This window comes from Schistocerca serialis, chromosome 4, assembly GCF_023864345.2.
Source record: "Schistocerca serialis cubense isolate TAMUIC-IGC-003099 chromosome 4, iqSchSeri2.2, whole genome shotgun sequence".
NCBI lineage: Eukaryota > Metazoa > Arthropoda > Insecta > Orthoptera > Acrididae > Schistocerca > Schistocerca serialis.
Genome location: NC_064641.1, coordinates 410,379,423 through 410,397,389, shown reverse-complemented (window position 1 = coordinate 410,397,389; position 17,967 = coordinate 410,379,423). Strand labels below are relative to the sequence as shown.

Here is a 17,967-nt window from a genome sequence, read left to right as displayed (position 1 = left end):
ATTTATAAATTTATATGTTACATTCATAGTTCGCAATTTCCGAGTGATAGAAACCTTCGACCATTCGATTCATGTTTTTATTCTTATCGTATACTGTAGACTCAGTAGTATTTGGCCTGTAATGCGGCAACTACGTATCCCAGCCCCTAGGCAACAAAACCAGCCAAAACTTTTATTATTGCAACTCCAAGTCTGTAGGTGCATATCTGACGGCCACCACACCATTTCATTTTATTTGAAAGCCCGCAATTACTAAAAAAGGAAGACTCATTATATGACATTGTTCTTACACCTATATCTGAAACAAACATGAAAAACTGTGATCATATCAAGGACTTGAACTTTTTTAAAATGGGTTATGTTCATTAGTACTATAAGAACTTTAAGTAAAGAATTCTTATGTGTGTGTGTGCAACAGAGACAACAGGGAGAAACTTTATGTTGAGAACACTCTTGCATTTCTACTAGAGCACTTTCTCGTTAAACCAGTGTTAATATACTATGCCTATTATACTCATAGTGATGCTTGAACTCAGAAACTAATTCCATAAATCTCATATCAATCCAGTGACTATAATGATACTGTGAGCAGAACTAATTTAATGTCTTAAACCAATGATAATATTATGAATGTAATTTTCTTTTAGGGGCAATTTAATGATTGATTAACAAAATATTGTTTGACCTAAAATTGTGTAACCTGTAAGTGTTGATCATCAATAATAAGCACCATTGAGATGTAATGTTTGTACAATTTAAGTCAATTACTGATAGTATTGTTACAAAATTGAATATTTTGAATATTTAATGCAAGAATTTGTTTTCTTTTTAACTTGTTGTTTAAGCTAAAACCCCTATATGGGGCAGACACCATTTTGTATCACTACTTACAGATGTGTATGCAATTTTGATGCACAGTGACATAAAGTATTACTGCCACATATGAAGTTGGAATTTGTGTTACATATGTCTTGAGTTATAAATATTTTTATGCTATGATGTCACTGTATAATAATCTACTATCATGTATGTTTTAATAAATTTATCATGTCTTCATTTATATATTTGCAAAAAAGGATGAATGGGTAAATTTTAAAAATTGTCTTGAAGTAAATGTTAAATGATGTTTTAAAAATAAATGGAAAAGTATGATTAAACCTAAGCCATCAGCGAGTGAATGAGTAAGATAATTAATAATAATAATTTTTTGCAAACTCAATATGACTGAATGAAGTTTAAGACAAGAATAAAAATTGTAATGCAAATGTAAAAGAACAATGAAAGGGTTTGTAAGATGGTACCCAAAATGAATATCATGTTGTTCGATAAAATGAAGTTACTCTTAACAGCAAGAAACAGAGTGAGTGTGTGACAGATTATTGGAGTAATAGGGAATATAATAAATGATCACATATACCCCCCAAAAAAGGTTCTTATTCTATACCAGACAATCAATACCAAAGATGAGCACACAGTCCCAGTGCCATATTAGTACAAATTTCTTTGGTGCACTTATGCTATAACAAACTTTGAGCGCAATTACATCTGCATAAATTTAAAAAGAGAAGAAAGTGGTGAAGTTGTGCGATCATTTCAATCAAACTGTCCTGTAACTTGTGTGAAACCCATAAGAAACAGTCGAAGGAAATTGGAATAGATAAATGATTACTGGATAATGAAATATGAATTGGTGCTAGCGACTGCCATATAACTACTTGGATTTTTATTGCCTTTGTTAAATTATGGCATAGCTAAATGAGAGGCCACTGCGAGAGCAAGTTGGACGCCAATGAGGGCGGTGCACAACGTAGTCCACGAAACCAGAGGGAGTCTGCCCCCAGTGCTATTCAGAACATCGCCACTCACCCCTTGGTGTGAAGAGAAATGCAAGGCAGGTAAAATTAGTCAGAGAAGTGTTTTGTGGAGTGGGAGAAAGAGGAAAAGCTACTGCAGCACAGCTGGGCTGTGTGTCTGTCATCAGACAATGCAGAGTACATCTCAGGAACATGCAGTACAGCAGATTTTGTTTCTAACAAGCTATATAGGTGTGGTCAATTTCTGGCGTCACCCCATAGGGTGAGAGTTGGAGCTAGAGGCCGGTGGCGCCTGGTGACATTTTGGTGGTAGAAAGAAATATTTTATTAAATTCCAGTTACTCATCTTATTGTTGATAATGTGAATCGGTCATATTGAAGAGGTACATGTCTCAGAGCCCAGCATTGCTGACATTAAGCCAAGCAGCGGCCAGTGATGTGTCAGAGGGCCAAGTCCCTGACGTCAGCATTGTATCTCTTCTTCCTGCCATGACTGCAGTCTGCTGTTAAACACCCTCACTCAAATGACTCAGGCTCAGCTCTCATCCAACACACAGATAAGGCAAGACTACCATGCATGAGTCATATTCTGTTGCCACCTGACAAGAGTTTGATGGTGGCAAATGCGGACAGCAGGTTGGCAAAACTGTGGCACCAAGTCTCATGGACGAGATTTGGTTCAGTAGGAGGCTGGCATGACCCAGCCTCAAACCAAAGGCTGCAGTTGGCAGTGCCCAATCGTCTCGTCATCTAGTTTGACCTTGGCGTCATGGTGGTGCTGCTGAACTCCAAACGAATTGCCCTCAAAATACAGAGCTGTTTATAATGGCTCTGGGTCGCATTTGCTGCACTATTACCCAACATCCTGTCACATAGTTCACAACCTGGTTCCTACTCTGGCGTGATGACACTACATTACCCTCTCTGGCGATTACCACTGTGCAATGCAGGTCTTGCTGAACATGGCTAGCTGATCTCACAATCCTTTTGCGTACACATGAGGCTTTCTTCGGAAGATTGGGTCTGTCAAGTCCTGCATAGGAATGGCTCCCCACGGTGACTACTTGCACTATTGATCTATAACATAAGACACACAGTCCCAAGATTACTGTGGACTGGCATTTTAACCACTAAACATTTTCTTCATTAAACTTTACGTCTGATTCCCATTTTTATTAAGCTCTACAAATTCATTCCCCATCTCTCGCTCTGGGGATCCTGGATCAGGCTCCAAACTGCTCATCGTCACAGGTCAATAATGGCCACGAAAAGTAAAGTAAGAGTCACTATCTTTCCAGGAATCACAACACTCGAGGTCACAGTTACCCATTGTCTACCATCCTGATACTGTTCAACGTGCTGCCTTAGTTGCACCACAGTGATCTTGCCCTTCTGTGTGGCTATCATCTGTCTCAATGAGTGAACCAGGCTTCGTTCCCAGGTATCGTTCTAGAAGGTTAGGTTTTGCTTAGGCAACGTCTCGAAGGGCTTATCCGGCAAATACAGCTACAGTTGTTTTATATTTAAAAAAGTGACTGTTGTGGTTGTGGCTGGTAGATGAAATGTGGATTACATTATATCACACACAGTTCCACTAATCAATAACCCATTGCCTCTTAACGCTAAGCTTCGTGCCCCCATGAGCTTCCCTTGGTCATAGAAACGTTTCACCACTATTACATCATTGTAAACCAAGTATACACAAGCTCGTTACGTACACTCCAAACGACTGCAAGTCTCATTAGCGCTATTCTCGCATCTAGCACTTTCATTCCTCCTTGAACTGCCCCTAATCCTGGTTTACAGCGATAGTTCATGCTTTAGCAAAATCCGTTATGTTTCTAGTTATTTCTCAAAGCAATTGTGTGTTGTTCAGTACGCCACTCTGAAAACTTACAATCTATGTGTAAATCCCTTCTGCTAGTTCTCTTGCAGCTTCTGCTGTCTTATTCATTTCATTCACATCGTTTGTGTCTGCTGTCCCAAATATTGTCTTGAATATCCTGTCCCCCACATCCACCCATCCATGTCCCAGAAATGTCTTAAATGCCCTTCCTCTCACATCTATCCGTTCCCTTTTTTCTTTCTGTAATTCCTAGAGTACTACTCCTAATACTTCCTACTACCGCTCTTTCAGCAGCGTATATGCTGAGAGCAACTTTCTGTGCTCCGCTGACACCTGTCTGAATACTCGATTACTGTTAGCTTTTTGTTTCAAACCCGAAAATGTTCCCTCCAACCTTCGTATTTCTTTCTATAGTTCCCAAACATTAAATACCAACTTGACAGTCCACTTGTGACTAGACACTATCACATCCTGCTGGCTGGAAGACAAAATTCCTCCATCTATGTGATGAATTTCCACCCTAGGCGAAGAGGTACATCACTAGCGAAACTACACTGAAGAGCCAGAGAAACTAATACACCTGCCTAATATCGTGGAGGCTCCCACGGGCTCGCAGAAATGCCACAAAACGACGTGGCATGGGCTCGACTAATGTCTGAAGTACTGCTGGAGGGAACTGACACCATAAATCCTGCAGGGCTGTCCGTAAATCCGTAAGACTATGAGGGGGTGGAGATCTCTTCTGAACAGCACGTTGCAAAGTATCTCAGATGTGTTCAATAATGTTCATGTCTGGGGAGTTTGGTGGGCACTGGAAGTGTTTAAACTCAGACGAGTGTTCCTGGAGCCACATGTGTAGTGACGCATTGCCCTGCTGGAATTGCAGGACAATGCGTCGGAATGCACAGGGCATGAATGGATGCAGGTGATCAGACAGGATGCTTACGTAAGTGTCACTACTCAGAATCGTATCTAGACGTATTAGGGATCCCATATCACTCCAACTGCACACGCTACATATTATTACAGAGCCTCCACCAGCTTGATCAATCCCCTGCTGACATGCAGATCCATGGATTCATGAGGATGTCTCCATACCCGTACACATCCATCCACTTGATATAATTTGAAACGAACCTCATCGGACCAGGCATCCTGTTAGCACTCATCAACAGTCCAATGTCGGTGTTGACGGGCCTAGGTGAGGTGTACAGCTTGGGCCCTGCAGTCATCAAGGGTACACAAGTGGGTCTTTGGCTCCAAAAGCCCATATCAATGATGTTGATGGCCCAGCACTGAAATTTGCAGCATTTTGCGGAAGGGTTGCACTTCTGTCACGTTGAACGATTCTCTTCACTCGTCGTTGGTCCCGTTCTTGCAGGATCTTTCACTGGTCCCAACGATGTGGGAGATTTTATGTTTTACTGGATTCCCGATGTTCACGGTACACTCGTGAAATGGCCGTACGGGAAAGTCCCAATTCATCGCTACCTTGGAGATGTTGTGTCCTATCGCTCGTGCGCCGACTATAACTCCACGTTCAAACACACTTTCAACTTGATAACCTGCAATTGTAGCAACAGAAACCCATCTAACAACTGCGTCAAACATTTGTTGTGTTATATAGGCGTTGTATTCTACGTGTTTACATATCCCTGTATTTGAATACGCATGCCTTTACCGGTTTCTTTGGCGCTTCAGTGAAGTATCTTCGTTCCTCCCTGTCGTCGAATGTCAATCTGAGGACAGCGACCACTATCATCTCCCTTTCGCCCTGAAGCCTGCTGTCTCTCAGCAGCATCTCCCACAGAACAATTAAAGATGACCCTTACCCTACCACAGACGTACAATCCTATCCACAGTTACTTTAACAATGTACGCAACAAACAAAGGAACAAAATCGCACTACATGTTGGCTACTTCCTCAGCATTAATGAATATGGTTTACGAGGTCCATGATCCTCCTTCTTTTGTTGCTTATTCCTCAACTCTTTATTTTTCACTCTTTTATTTGGTTCTGCCGACATACCCTCTGAGATCGACTATGGCGCATCCTTGAACAGTCTCAAGTGTCTGACAAGTACAATCTTTGGCCTTGTTGGCAGTTGTAGCTTTACAGTCACAGGTGACGTGGTCTCAGTTACTTGTTGGTTGGTTGGTTTGGGGAAGGAGACCAGACAGCGTGGTCATCGGTCTCATCGGATTAGGGAAGGATTGGGAAGGAAGTCGGCCGTGCCCTTTCAGAGGAACCATCCCGGCATTTGCCTGGAGTGATTTAGGGAAATCACGGAAAACCTAAATCAGGATGGCCGGACGCGGGATTGAACCGTCGTACTCCCGAATGCGAGTCCAGTGTCTAACCACTGCGCCACCCCGCTCGGTTAGTTACTTGTTACAGACCCTGGTAACGTGTTACAAATTTCTTTGTCTTTACTTTTAGAGTATATAGAGTTGACAACTTCACCTCTGTTCGCTTGTTGTACCTTTTTCCAGATTTCTCCCACAGTTCTTGCAAACTCTCAGACTACAGTTTCACTCTTGCTGCATTCCTGCTTAATCATACTGAATGACGATGACATCTTTTTACCATACACCATCTCGAGTGGCGACAGTGCACACTTACCACTGAAGACCAATACGTGTCTCTATCTACATGGTGGGGGTTAACATAATAACGAAGCATCCTTAGTCTGATGAACCAGCTCTGTCCTTCCATGTTTTTTACTTCCAACAACTGTCACAATGCCTTCATCAGTTTTGATGAAGTTAGTCACTTGATCCATTATTATTGACCCTGGCACCCCAAACTGCAATACTCATTTATTCATCAATACTTGTGTGGTCTGGCATCGGCATCATCTCGATATAACGATCGAAATGGGCTATTATAGTCAGATTCCCTGTTCGAGTTCGGTTAAAGATTACTAACACCTCTACCCCAATAAATCGAAACGGTCGCGTCGCTTCCGACACCCTCTGCAACAATACTTGTTTCTAAATTAGATATACACGTGGAGCACACTGCACACAATTCCTGACATACTGAGCGACATCACCTCTCCTTTCTCTCAACCAGCATTTCTCTGCTACACTCTGATTCGTTGCTCTGGACCCTCCATGGCAAAACAAAACGTGCTCATGCACTTCTCTCAGCAATTCTTCCCTTAGCTTCACTTGTACAACCACTCGCGGTCTTAATCTCGTCTCATTACATAAAATCCCATCACACTTTCTGGACTGCTGTTGCTTACCGTACTGCTTACGCTCTCTGACAGGGATCTGCGTTGGTTGCCACTCAGCAAGGCCTTGAGCTAGTGCTTCTATCACCACTATATTTCTGCTTAATGCGTCGGAATTTCCGTGTTCCTCCCCTGGATCGAAGATTACTTCATACTCAAATCCACTGAGTTTTAAAACCCCATCATATGAATCTGTTGGATGGGTTCTTCAAACCTAGCAACCTCTTCAACGCTGCATAATGGGTCACTACTTTAAATTTCCTGCTGTATGCGTAACACTCTAAGGATGTTAGTCAATGCACAGCCTGTGTCTCCCTCTCCAGTTTAGAATAATTTCTCACAATTCCATTTAGATGCCACGTCGCAAAAGGAATATGGTACTCCCATCCACCGATCCCCTTGCTTAAACGCACCTGAGGATACATTGTAACGCAAATTCCTTCTGAAAACCCGGGAGTATCAGCGTTGGACTTGACGTCAATACTTCTTCTAATTCATCAAATGCTTTCTGACACACCTCACACGTCACTAACTTCATGCCCTTTTTCAGTAATTGCGTAAGCAGTCGCGCAATATTCGTGAATCCTCTCAGCAATTTTCTATAACAATTCATGAGGCCAAAGAAAGACTGTAGCTCTTTGCTTGTACATGGTACTGGAAAATCTTGCATCCCTGTATTAACCGTGGAGCAGTCCTCATATCATCTACTGATTACATGACCCAAGTAATTTACGTGTTTCAACACAAAATGACACTTCTCAGTCCTCTGTGTTGAATAAGCAGCCAGTAACCTCTTGAACACTTAATCCAGTCGTTACCAACGTTCTTGTATATCCATTTAAAAAATATCATGTCGTCCAGATACACTAAAGATTAGTGGGGTTTCAGTCCCTTCAACACTTCATCTAACAAACGTTGAAATGTTGCTGGTGCATTCTTTCAACCGAACGGCATTCTTATGTAATAATGTCTCCATCGAACTAAAATAGCAGTCTTTAATCAGTCTTCTGGTGCCACTTCTAACTGAAGATAGCCATTCCTCAAGTCCATTGTCGAAAAATTCAAGCACTGTCCAAGATTATCAATGGTTTCCGTGATTTTTAGAATCACGTCAGGTTCTGTGCTCATCTACAGCGACTCCCCGGTGCCACCTGACACACAGTCACGTAAATTTATCCGTAATGTCATTGCTCGCAGTTTATCGGGATTGCCTTGTACAACAGACGCTCCTCATGATAGATCAACATTTACGACAGTTTCCCCTAAACAAAATGTCTACCCACTTAGTTCCACCACATATTGTCGAAAGTAAATAGTGGTATGACGCTGGTGCAGAAAGTCTAATGCTAGGATCATGCTGTACTCTTCTCTTACATTAGGCACCACTTCTACATAATGATTAAACTTGGTTGCCACTAATTGAAAATTCAGACTTATCGGCGCCTGTGGCTGTAAATCGTTATCCCCTACACCGCGTAAATTATAACGTGGTGATTTTCATTGCCTCTTACCCACAAATCACTCAAGACCACCGACACATGCACCCTTGTGTCCAACAAAAACTTCTTACTATCTACCTCGCTCATTATGGCATGTTCCTCTTCTGTATTTGTATTTACTGCATTTCCTTTTTCTGGGAAGTCGTTTCTTTTGACTTTATTACAGATGCATGTTAACACGCACATTATCCTTACCACTATTCCCATAATATTGGTGTTGATTCATACCACTCTTGCTGTTATTCCCACAAAATCGCTGATAGTTCATACTACCCCTATCATTTCGTGGTTGGTGACACTGCCTCTCCAAATCCGCTGTACACCCACAATTAAATCACCTTATATTCAGCGAGAACACATTTAATCGATCTCTTACCCCTGTCACAACGTCAGTCTCTTCAAATTCCATCCGGCCGCTGTGGCCGAGCGGTCCTAGGCGCTTCAGTCCAGAACCCCGCTGCTGCTACGGTCGCGGGTTCGAATCATGCCTCGGGCATCGATTTGTGTGATTTCCTTAGGTTAGTTAGGTTTAAGTAGTTGTAAGTCTAGGGATTTCATGGCTAACCTGACTGCTATCACCATGCCCATCTCCCGTTTCCCATGCTGAACGCATCAGAAAAGCATTGAGTGCCCTGTTGTTCGGCTTCCTGTAACAGCATCTTGTTTGCCACATCACTCCAACTGATTTCATGAGTGTCCACACTAATTTTTCTTATTCTCTCTGCAAAATCCTCCATGGTTTTATTTAGGCCTATTGGAAATTATACTCAATTGTTCATGGAATAACCAGGCACTATTCTGCTTCTCATACCTCTGTACAATCCCTTGCTAGAGTTGCTCAAAAATTTTCGCCTGGTCCATTTCCTCTATGCGTCATACAAAGCACTTCACTTCTTCTGAGAAGTGCAATCTTGCTGTTTGCTACAACTGTTTGTTTGACGAACCCAATATGTCAGCTGATAACAAGAGATCCTCCACAAATGATAGCATATCCTCATATGACCTACCAGATGGTTCGCAGTAGCTGGTTCTACCCCTAGACACTGCGATTTCAGCAACCCCAGTTCGTCATCTCCTACCTCCCACACTTCACTGAAGTTCTCCTGGGAAATGTGCTTGACTAGCATTCTTGGGAGAAAGAATATTGCAGAGGCATGGCTTAGTCATAGCCCAGGGCATGTTTCCTTTCTGAGAATATAAGATTGTCGGGAAAATGCCAATTGACTCTACAACAACTTCTAGCTGCTTTAATAAACCTTTCAAGACATTAATAGGAAACAGTTAAGAACGAACCTCGATACCGCTCGAGAGACATAGTCTAACTGACTGAAGGTTCGAAAACAGACAAATAACAACAAAATGCTAGACACTAACACTTGTACATCAGCTGCATGCTTAATTAAATACTTAAGATGATGTTTCGATTGTAAAGATATTACTTGCTGTTCCTTCTAGTTGCCAACAAATTCCTTTCTTGCTATCGATGTTTTTTACTTTCACTAACTGTGGTGCATTTTATGAGGTTTCGCAAAAATGCTGCTTCAATATTAGCAGCACTTGTAGAATATTGACACCTTATTGCTGCTTTCAAAATACACTAGATGACAAACAGACAGGTAGGCCGTTGCATAACAGCACAACTAAAGAACTGTTTAGTAATTTAATATTCTTTCTAATGAATTGCTCTGTGCAATGTACAAGCAATAGACCTAACAAATGGGCATTTTAAACGAACAAATTCTACTAACAATCCGCAGAAGGAAGTTAACCATAGACAGACTTCAAAGGCTATAAATGAAGTGGACACTATTGTAGAGGAGCAGCAGCTGTCATGAAAGGCTGTAAGAGAGAAAGCGGTCAGAGTATTTGAAGTTATCAGCGGCAAATGGTACTTACGTCGTGGAGGTGCTCGTCGGCGAACTCATTGAGGAACTGTACGTGGAGCTCCTTGGTGGGCAAAACGCGGTACACGGTGTGTGAATCAAAGTGCCGGGGCTTCCCAGCTGTCAGCAGCAGGGCTGCCAACGTCAACAATGCAACTCTCCACAGCATGCTGAAACTGGAATTGGCGTCCTTCACTATTCGCTGGGAGGAAAATTCGCCTTATAAATTGCTACGAAGGGTCCCTAGATGGCGCAGCTGAGTTTACTGTTGTTTAAAATTTGCCTTTTGTTATTGTTAAAACAAAGCCAGCTCTGAACTGCCACTAGTAGTTTGTTTACAGCTAGTCTTCAAATAGGTAGTGTTTTGAAACACTGTAGTTTTCGTGTAAAGGTTTTAATTTGACGATTTTTAAACATTTCCATAATGTCTGCCCCAGCAACATTTCCTCAGTTCGGTTCACTCAGCTGTTGGTAAACAACAACCTTCACAAAACGTTGTTTGCTATTTATTCGCAGAATTTCTTCATAGTTACGCGTCTGTCAAGGATGAATTTTCCAGTCGTCAGTATAAGTCAGTTGAAATTGTAAGAAACATCTTTCTGAAGCGCAACATGATTGAACAGGAGCACACGTGATTTATTAGTCTGCAAAACTTGACTGAAGCTCAGAAATAGGATCGTATCAACTGGTGTAAGGAATTGTTCGAGAAATTAAACCGAGTAAGTACAAAACCTATAAACAATATCCTAAAACGAGACAAAATTTCGATAGATTCGTTCGAACTGAAGAGAGCTGAAACCAGCAGAGGTGGTCATTTCGTGAAGCAATTCCAAGGAAATGGGGCTTCTTTCTTTGCTTACAATGGATATGTTGCAACCACTTACTTAGAGATTTTTGATAAATTGTATACAACAGTTTGTTTGCCGCAGCCATCAATTACATCAGGGTAAATAACAGAAAATATCACATCATTCGTCATCATGACAATTTGCTATGCCACACGGCACGTCATACAGTTTAATTTTTGCCATAGAAAAACATAGAATAATGTATCCTTGTCCCTAGGCGTGTGGTTGATCTTCTAACGACATCCTACTGCTCCCGTGCGTCAAACAAAAAATGCATGTACAGGACATGTTGAATCCTCCAAAAGCCATGTTTCTGAGCTACGAACATTAAAGTAAGGAAAGGCCTTTGCAAAACTGGTTCGAAAACACAGAGAAGTATACAAATTTTAAAGGCGATGAAGCTGAGAAACAAGAAAACGAACTGAACGAAAAAAGTTTTTTTTTATTTTGCAAAAATTTTAACTGTAGCCCTCGTAACGATAAGGCAAATCCAGTGAATTTCCTCTGTTTGTGTATCTGCTTCATAACGCACTTTGGTAAGAAATGTTTCGTCTACTGCTACAGGCAGCTTTCATCAAGGTGTCTACTTGTGATACATAACTGCAAATCGGGATTATCTCATAAGAACCATCTGGCAGCAATATGTACTCCCTCTGCTTGTGGTGATGACGTCAGAAAATCAGTTTCACCACAGATAGGTAAACACATAAGAAGAATTGAGTGCAATACACAACAATATACTACGTTGTTACTAAGCTTTTCTAGAGAACAAAATTTTCTCCGTCTCTTATTTAGCCGGATCTTCTATGGGGCCACCTTTACATTAATAACGTTTGGAACATGATCAGCTTTTTACTTGATACAAGAGTGTTTCTAGTAGTTTCAGTTGACACAATAAAAGTATATTAGCAGTGCTAGTTGCAGCACAGTAGTTGAAACTGGTTGGTGGCATATGGAAGAAAAAACGTAGTATGTCTTATGGTTTTTATTATTGCAGTTCAGTAATAGTTCTGATGGAGCAGCATTAATGCATAGTATCGTAAACACAGTTTAATGGCGCTAAAGCATCCAAAAAGGATCAATTGATTGGAGAGCGCTACGTCAGTGAACATAAAGGCAATGTATCAGAAAATCTCAAAAGAGGAATAGAGGGGATTGGCGATTCTTCACATATACCAGATGGTTATAATTAAAGTGCAGCTACTCACAGAGGTACGATGGCGGCTGTAATTATCGTATGCCAGCGAATCGTGGTAGATATACTAATGTGTTAATGTGGAACTGATTTGTGCTGCAAAAAAAATTAGTTCCAGTTTTAGCCACCAGGTGTAAATCTTGTGCTGTGAATGCAAGATAGATGTAAAGACGTGTAGAAATACATATGTAATGGGGGGCGTAGGCATACAAGTTCAAACAAGTTAGAAAGGCATCTTTTATTATTACACAATTTGTTCAATATGATCAACAGAGACGTCGATATGCTGTACAGCGACAGAGTTGCACCTGGTGGCCGAAATTTGACCTTTTATTTCCAGCTGAAATCGGTTCTGCATAAACGCATTAGTATATGTACCAAGTATCGCAGCCATACGTTAATTACAGCCCACAATGGACATCCCTGAGTAAATGCACTTTAATTATAGTCACCCGATCATAAAGGGAAAATATAGGGAAATACTATAATGTTTTGGCGAATGGAGACGATGATTCAGGGCGCATATTGTAGCTAGAATCACTCTCCATATTTCGTATAAATCGTTATCGGAGCACATTGAGACTACTATAGGTCCTCTGTTTTTTGGTAATTAATCTTCAAACCCCAAGTTTTGTATGCTACTGCTAGTTGATTGCACATATAGTTAGCATCCTCCCCATCTTGTGCTACGACTACTTGATCATCAGCAAATAATAAATGATGTAGGTAAACTCCATCTCTTATTTCTAATCCCATACTATTACATTTACGAGACCATGTTCTAAGGCTAATATCTATATAGATTTTAAATAATGATGGTGACATGGGACAGCCCTGTAAAAGGCCTTTGCTTGTTCTAAATTTCTGTGAAAGTTTATTACCAACTTTCACTTGGCAAATGTTATCCTTATACATCTGTTGTATTATTTTAATCAAGGAAGGGTTTATGTTTGCCATATGTAGTGCTCTCCAAAGTAATTTTCTTGGAACAGTATCATACGCTTTTTCTAGATCAATGAAAATTAATCCTATACTTTTTGATTTTTCCCTATGTTTCTCCAAAATCTGTCGTAATGTGAAAATATGGTCTACACATGATCTCCCAGCCGTGAATCCACATTGTTCTTCTTGGGTTCTAAAATTTTTTTCCAGTTTGTTTTTAATTACTTTCGCAAAAATTCTCATTAATGTGTTTGTAACACAAATTCCTCGATAGTTTGAACAAATTTTGCGATCCCCTTTCTTAAATATTGTATTAATGTAACCTAGCTTCATTTCGTTGGGTATTGAATCTCCATGTATAATTTTGTTGAAGAGCTGTGTTATCAGTTTCACAATTTTGTCACCACCATATTTCAGACACTCCAGATTGATATTGCCTGGTCCCGGTGATTTACCATTCTTTCCTGTTCTCAACGCCTGAAGTACTTCACTTTCTAAAATATGGATCTCATCATCTTCATGTCCTTTATCTTCCCCTGTTCCTTCTTCTAGATATTCTTCTCTGTCCTCATTTAATAATTTTTGGAAATACTCTTCCCATTCCTTTTGTGTTATCAGTTGGAGATGTTCTGCTTTTTGTATCCTGTCGAAGCCCTTTCAATACTGACCATGCTTCTTTTGCTCTCCCAAATCCTAATTTGCTATTCACCTTGGCACATGTTCTTTCCCATGCTTCATTTTTTGCCATCCTTAATTTTTTCGTCACTTCATTCTTCTTTTCCTTGTATATTGACCTTGTTTCTTCTGATTTATCATTCAACCACTGAAGGAACGCATTTCGTTTTTCTCTAATGAGGACCTCTAGTTCCTCTGACCACCACTCTGCTGCACGGTTGTGGTTGCTATCTTTTTTACCCAACACCTCTGTAGCTATGATTTTCATAATAAATAAAAATCTGAAAGTTTGACAGCATTATCCCATTAATAACAAAAGGCTGTGTACCAAATTTTAACGAAATCGGATAATAACTAATACGGATTGTTTAGATTCGTAGAGGGTATGAATCTTCGTATCGACTGAATGTTACGCTATGCAGTTCTCACGGCGGGCAGCATCAGCTATGCTGTGAGCAAAGCGAAAAAAAAAGACATAGCCATTCTGTAGCCACCGCACTAGACGGCAGCGTGCCTTACTGCAACGAATGTCATCTCGCAATAACTTGTCTACTCAGCTGGCCACCCCAGTTCAAGAGATTTACTGTTGGCGTAGGATGGTGCCTTTATATATGTACGAGACAGTCTGAAAAGATAATTAACAACACAGCATGCAAACATTTCTTCACAGATGGGTGATATAACTCGTAATCGCGTGGTGCGATAAAAAAAGATTTTCTTCTCAAATACGTAAAAATGTGGACATCTCGGATGTGTCATGGTGACAACTGTGGTAAAACGAGCGAGAGAGCGCCGTTGAGCGACACTGAAGCGCGATCATGCACACAACGCGAACGTGATTAAGCCGGCATCGTGACGTGAAAGGATGGGGGAGGTTAGCGGCCGTGCCATTTTCAGAGGAACCTTTCCGGCATTTGCCTGGATAGTCGCACAGTGAGACAAACCGTCGACCTCCCGAAGGCGAGTCCAGCGTACACTGTACCAGCTTGCTCGGTTATAACCTATAATTTCGAGCGTCAGTCATTCCACTTGGAAATTTTCTATTTCCAACACGGACACAAAGAAATTTTGGTATTTACTGTTCGGGGATGTGCACCACAACGGAAAACTATTGCTATTTGAGTAAACAATTAGAGAAAGTGATAACTTTTTCGAGGATTATTACAGAAACAGTGAACAGGTTACATTACCAGTCTCTGTTAAAGGACTTTACGAAGCTTCACATGGATATTTTTGTTCAAGATGTTTGGTTTCAACAGTATAACAATTCTGTCTTACAACAAGGAAAACAAACGCATTTTCGCGTTTCTCATATATTCTGACCAGATAAAACGGGCGTCCGAACAAGACAGCACCGCGTTTTGGGTTTTGCCCTTGGACGACGATAGTATGAACTGTAAAAGTTTGTGGCTTATGTTCAATTTTCTGTTCTCGTGAGGCCAGTACACACAAGTCGAGCCGCGCGGGATTAGCCGAGCGGTCTTGGACACTGCAGTCATGGACTGTGAGGCTGGTCCCGGCGGAGGTTCGAGTCCTCCCTCGGGCATGGGTGTGTGTGTTTGTCCTTAGGATAATTTAGGTTAAGTAGTGTGTAAGCTTAGGGACTGATGACCTTAGCAGTTAAGTCCCATAAGATTTCACACACACATCGGACTCGTCGACCATTGAACGCATTCTTTAAGGGACCGGAGGCGTTATAGTCACATGGGAAGAGGTCAGGACTTACGGACGGGTACTCGAGTGTCTCCCATTGGTCCATAATGAATGAGGCTGGCCTCCCAGATCTGACGGCGTCTTGTGACGAATCGCGACCAGCATGGAACTTGGTGCACCTTTTGTTTTCCTGGTGCGCCAAACGGTCTTCTTTTCTCTGATGGACGTCTATGGGTGCTGGTTCTCTGGCAGTCAAGAAAAGAATAAAAGGACACTGGCCCTGATTCATTGCATTTGGTAATAAAGTCCCTATAGCTCCCGTTTCTGCATTTAGCGCACGCATGTAAGAAAAATACGAATGTCACACTACTCCCTTACGTGCATGTCGCTGTTTGTACACCCGCATCCAAGTCGAGCGATGTTGTATAGGGTATTCGCTGCGGCAACATCCACAAACGAAAACTTTTTGATCACCCCTTACACAAGTGTGAGGATCAACTTCACACACAAACGCACACCGACACACACACACACACACACACACACACGCACACACACACACACACACACACACTAACACACACACACACACACACACACACACACACACACATATATATATATATATATAGAGCTGGGCCTATGCAGGACTCTATTTGAAATATTAGCTCGCCCATATGCTTTCATGCGCAGCAGCTAAACTCGCTGCAAAATTCATTTAACTCGTCATCCTTCAATCGAAATTATTGAAGCAACTGCAATCTACGTAGATTTAAATTAAATACAAGTAGAAATAAATAACATACCAATAAAAAAGATAAAAAGGGCTGTATCCCTTCGTAGCCAACACCAAAGAAATTAAATCGAATGAACGGATGATTGATAAAACATTCAAATAATTGAAATTGTGGTCATACAAAAATAAGTTCAAGCATGAAGTTGAAACTTCTTAATTTTTTACTTCAACTGCTGAGTGAAACTGAATGCAAGTGTTACTTTGCTAGTCTTTATCGTTTCATATCTGACCTACAAAATTTGCCCTGCCTAACAGAACTCAAACTTCTATTCATTAATTACCCACAATATTCAACGGTAACGCGATCTGTCTGCTTTAAAATTAATGGCCCTGAATTAAAACAAATCCTAGTAATAACTCTTACATTTCGTAAGTCACTTACCTCACAGAAAATTTTCAGTACATGAACTACAGCAATGCCGCAGGCACCAATACTGCCAGCTGTTAAAAGTTTATAGCTACTGAAGGCTCTAACTACTAACAGGAATGTGGTTAACAAAGGAAAGACTTTGTTGCAGAGCAAACAATGTATTTACCAGATTTTTCCTTAATCAAGTGACAAACAGTTCAAAAAAATTATATAATCATCAGTAATAAATCTCCATGATTGATACACATTCAGACAGTCCGCTCGCGCTAATACTGCAAACCTCCAACGCTGCTAATTATTAACTTCTAACATCCTTCACTGCTGACTGCTCACAACCAACTTCCATCACTGCTGGCTGCTCACCTCCAACTGCGAGTCCAACCAGCCACAGAAAGTCTCTTACAGAGTGTGCACAGCGCTGTCGAGTTATTAATGCAGACCGCTACATAGCGCTGCCAACATACAAACACATTAACAGCTTACAGAATAAAATGACAATAACAGTAAACTGGAAGCATATTCCCCAGACATTAATTAAACATGACTGGTTCTTAAAAAACAGAGTCCAGTTCCGTTAAACTATTTACAAAGTAATCTCCATCTTACAAATAAATAAAGTTCAATGTAGCGATTAGTATATCAAAACTCGCGTAATAATGTGTACATTCCAGCAGGCGAACCAGCAATATCTACAAAATGCAGTGGAAATAAATCGGAGTTCCAAGTTGGCCATCGCCTAACACTAGCAAAAAGTAAGAGTTCCAACCAGTTCACTGTTTCTAAGTCCCGTTCACCACCAAATTCTCATAAGTAAGAACGAAAGTCTAAGTATTCTCACGTTCACTTGCCGCCAAAAGTCTATCACTTTACGACTTCTATTCGACGCTAACACCTGTCCACCATCAAGTTACCTCAGTGACGACCCAGTGCGGAATGACCAGGAGCGGCCATTCAAGCACGGCTACACGCCCCAATTTAGTCCATCAAATCTTACGACCAACACAAAGTGCATAAAATATACCAACATTTAATATACCGGGAGATCAAAAAGTCAGTATAAATTTGGAAACTTAATAAACCACGGAATAATGTAGATAGAGAGGTAAAATTGACACACATGCTTGGAATGACATGTGGTTTAATTAGAACAAAAAAAAAACAAAGTTCTCCAAAATGTCTGACAGATGGCGCTGAACAGCAAAACGTC

The 17,967-nt window shown here is 41.0% G+C and overlaps 1 protein-coding gene across 1 annotated transcript in view; it reads right to left on the bottom strand.

The window, feature by feature from the left end:
• The window catches only part of LOC126474500 (zinc carboxypeptidase-like), a 146,893-nt gene extending 136,443 nt beyond the window's left edge, over window positions 1-10,450 (bottom strand). The window contains exon 1 of the mRNA XM_050101970.1: window positions 10,295-10,450. Coding sequence (XP_049957927.1) covers window positions 10,295-10,450 — 156 coding nt within the window. The remainder of the gene's footprint in view (window positions 1-10,294) is intronic.
• Between the last annotated feature and the right edge of the window lie 7,517 nt (window positions 10,451-17,967).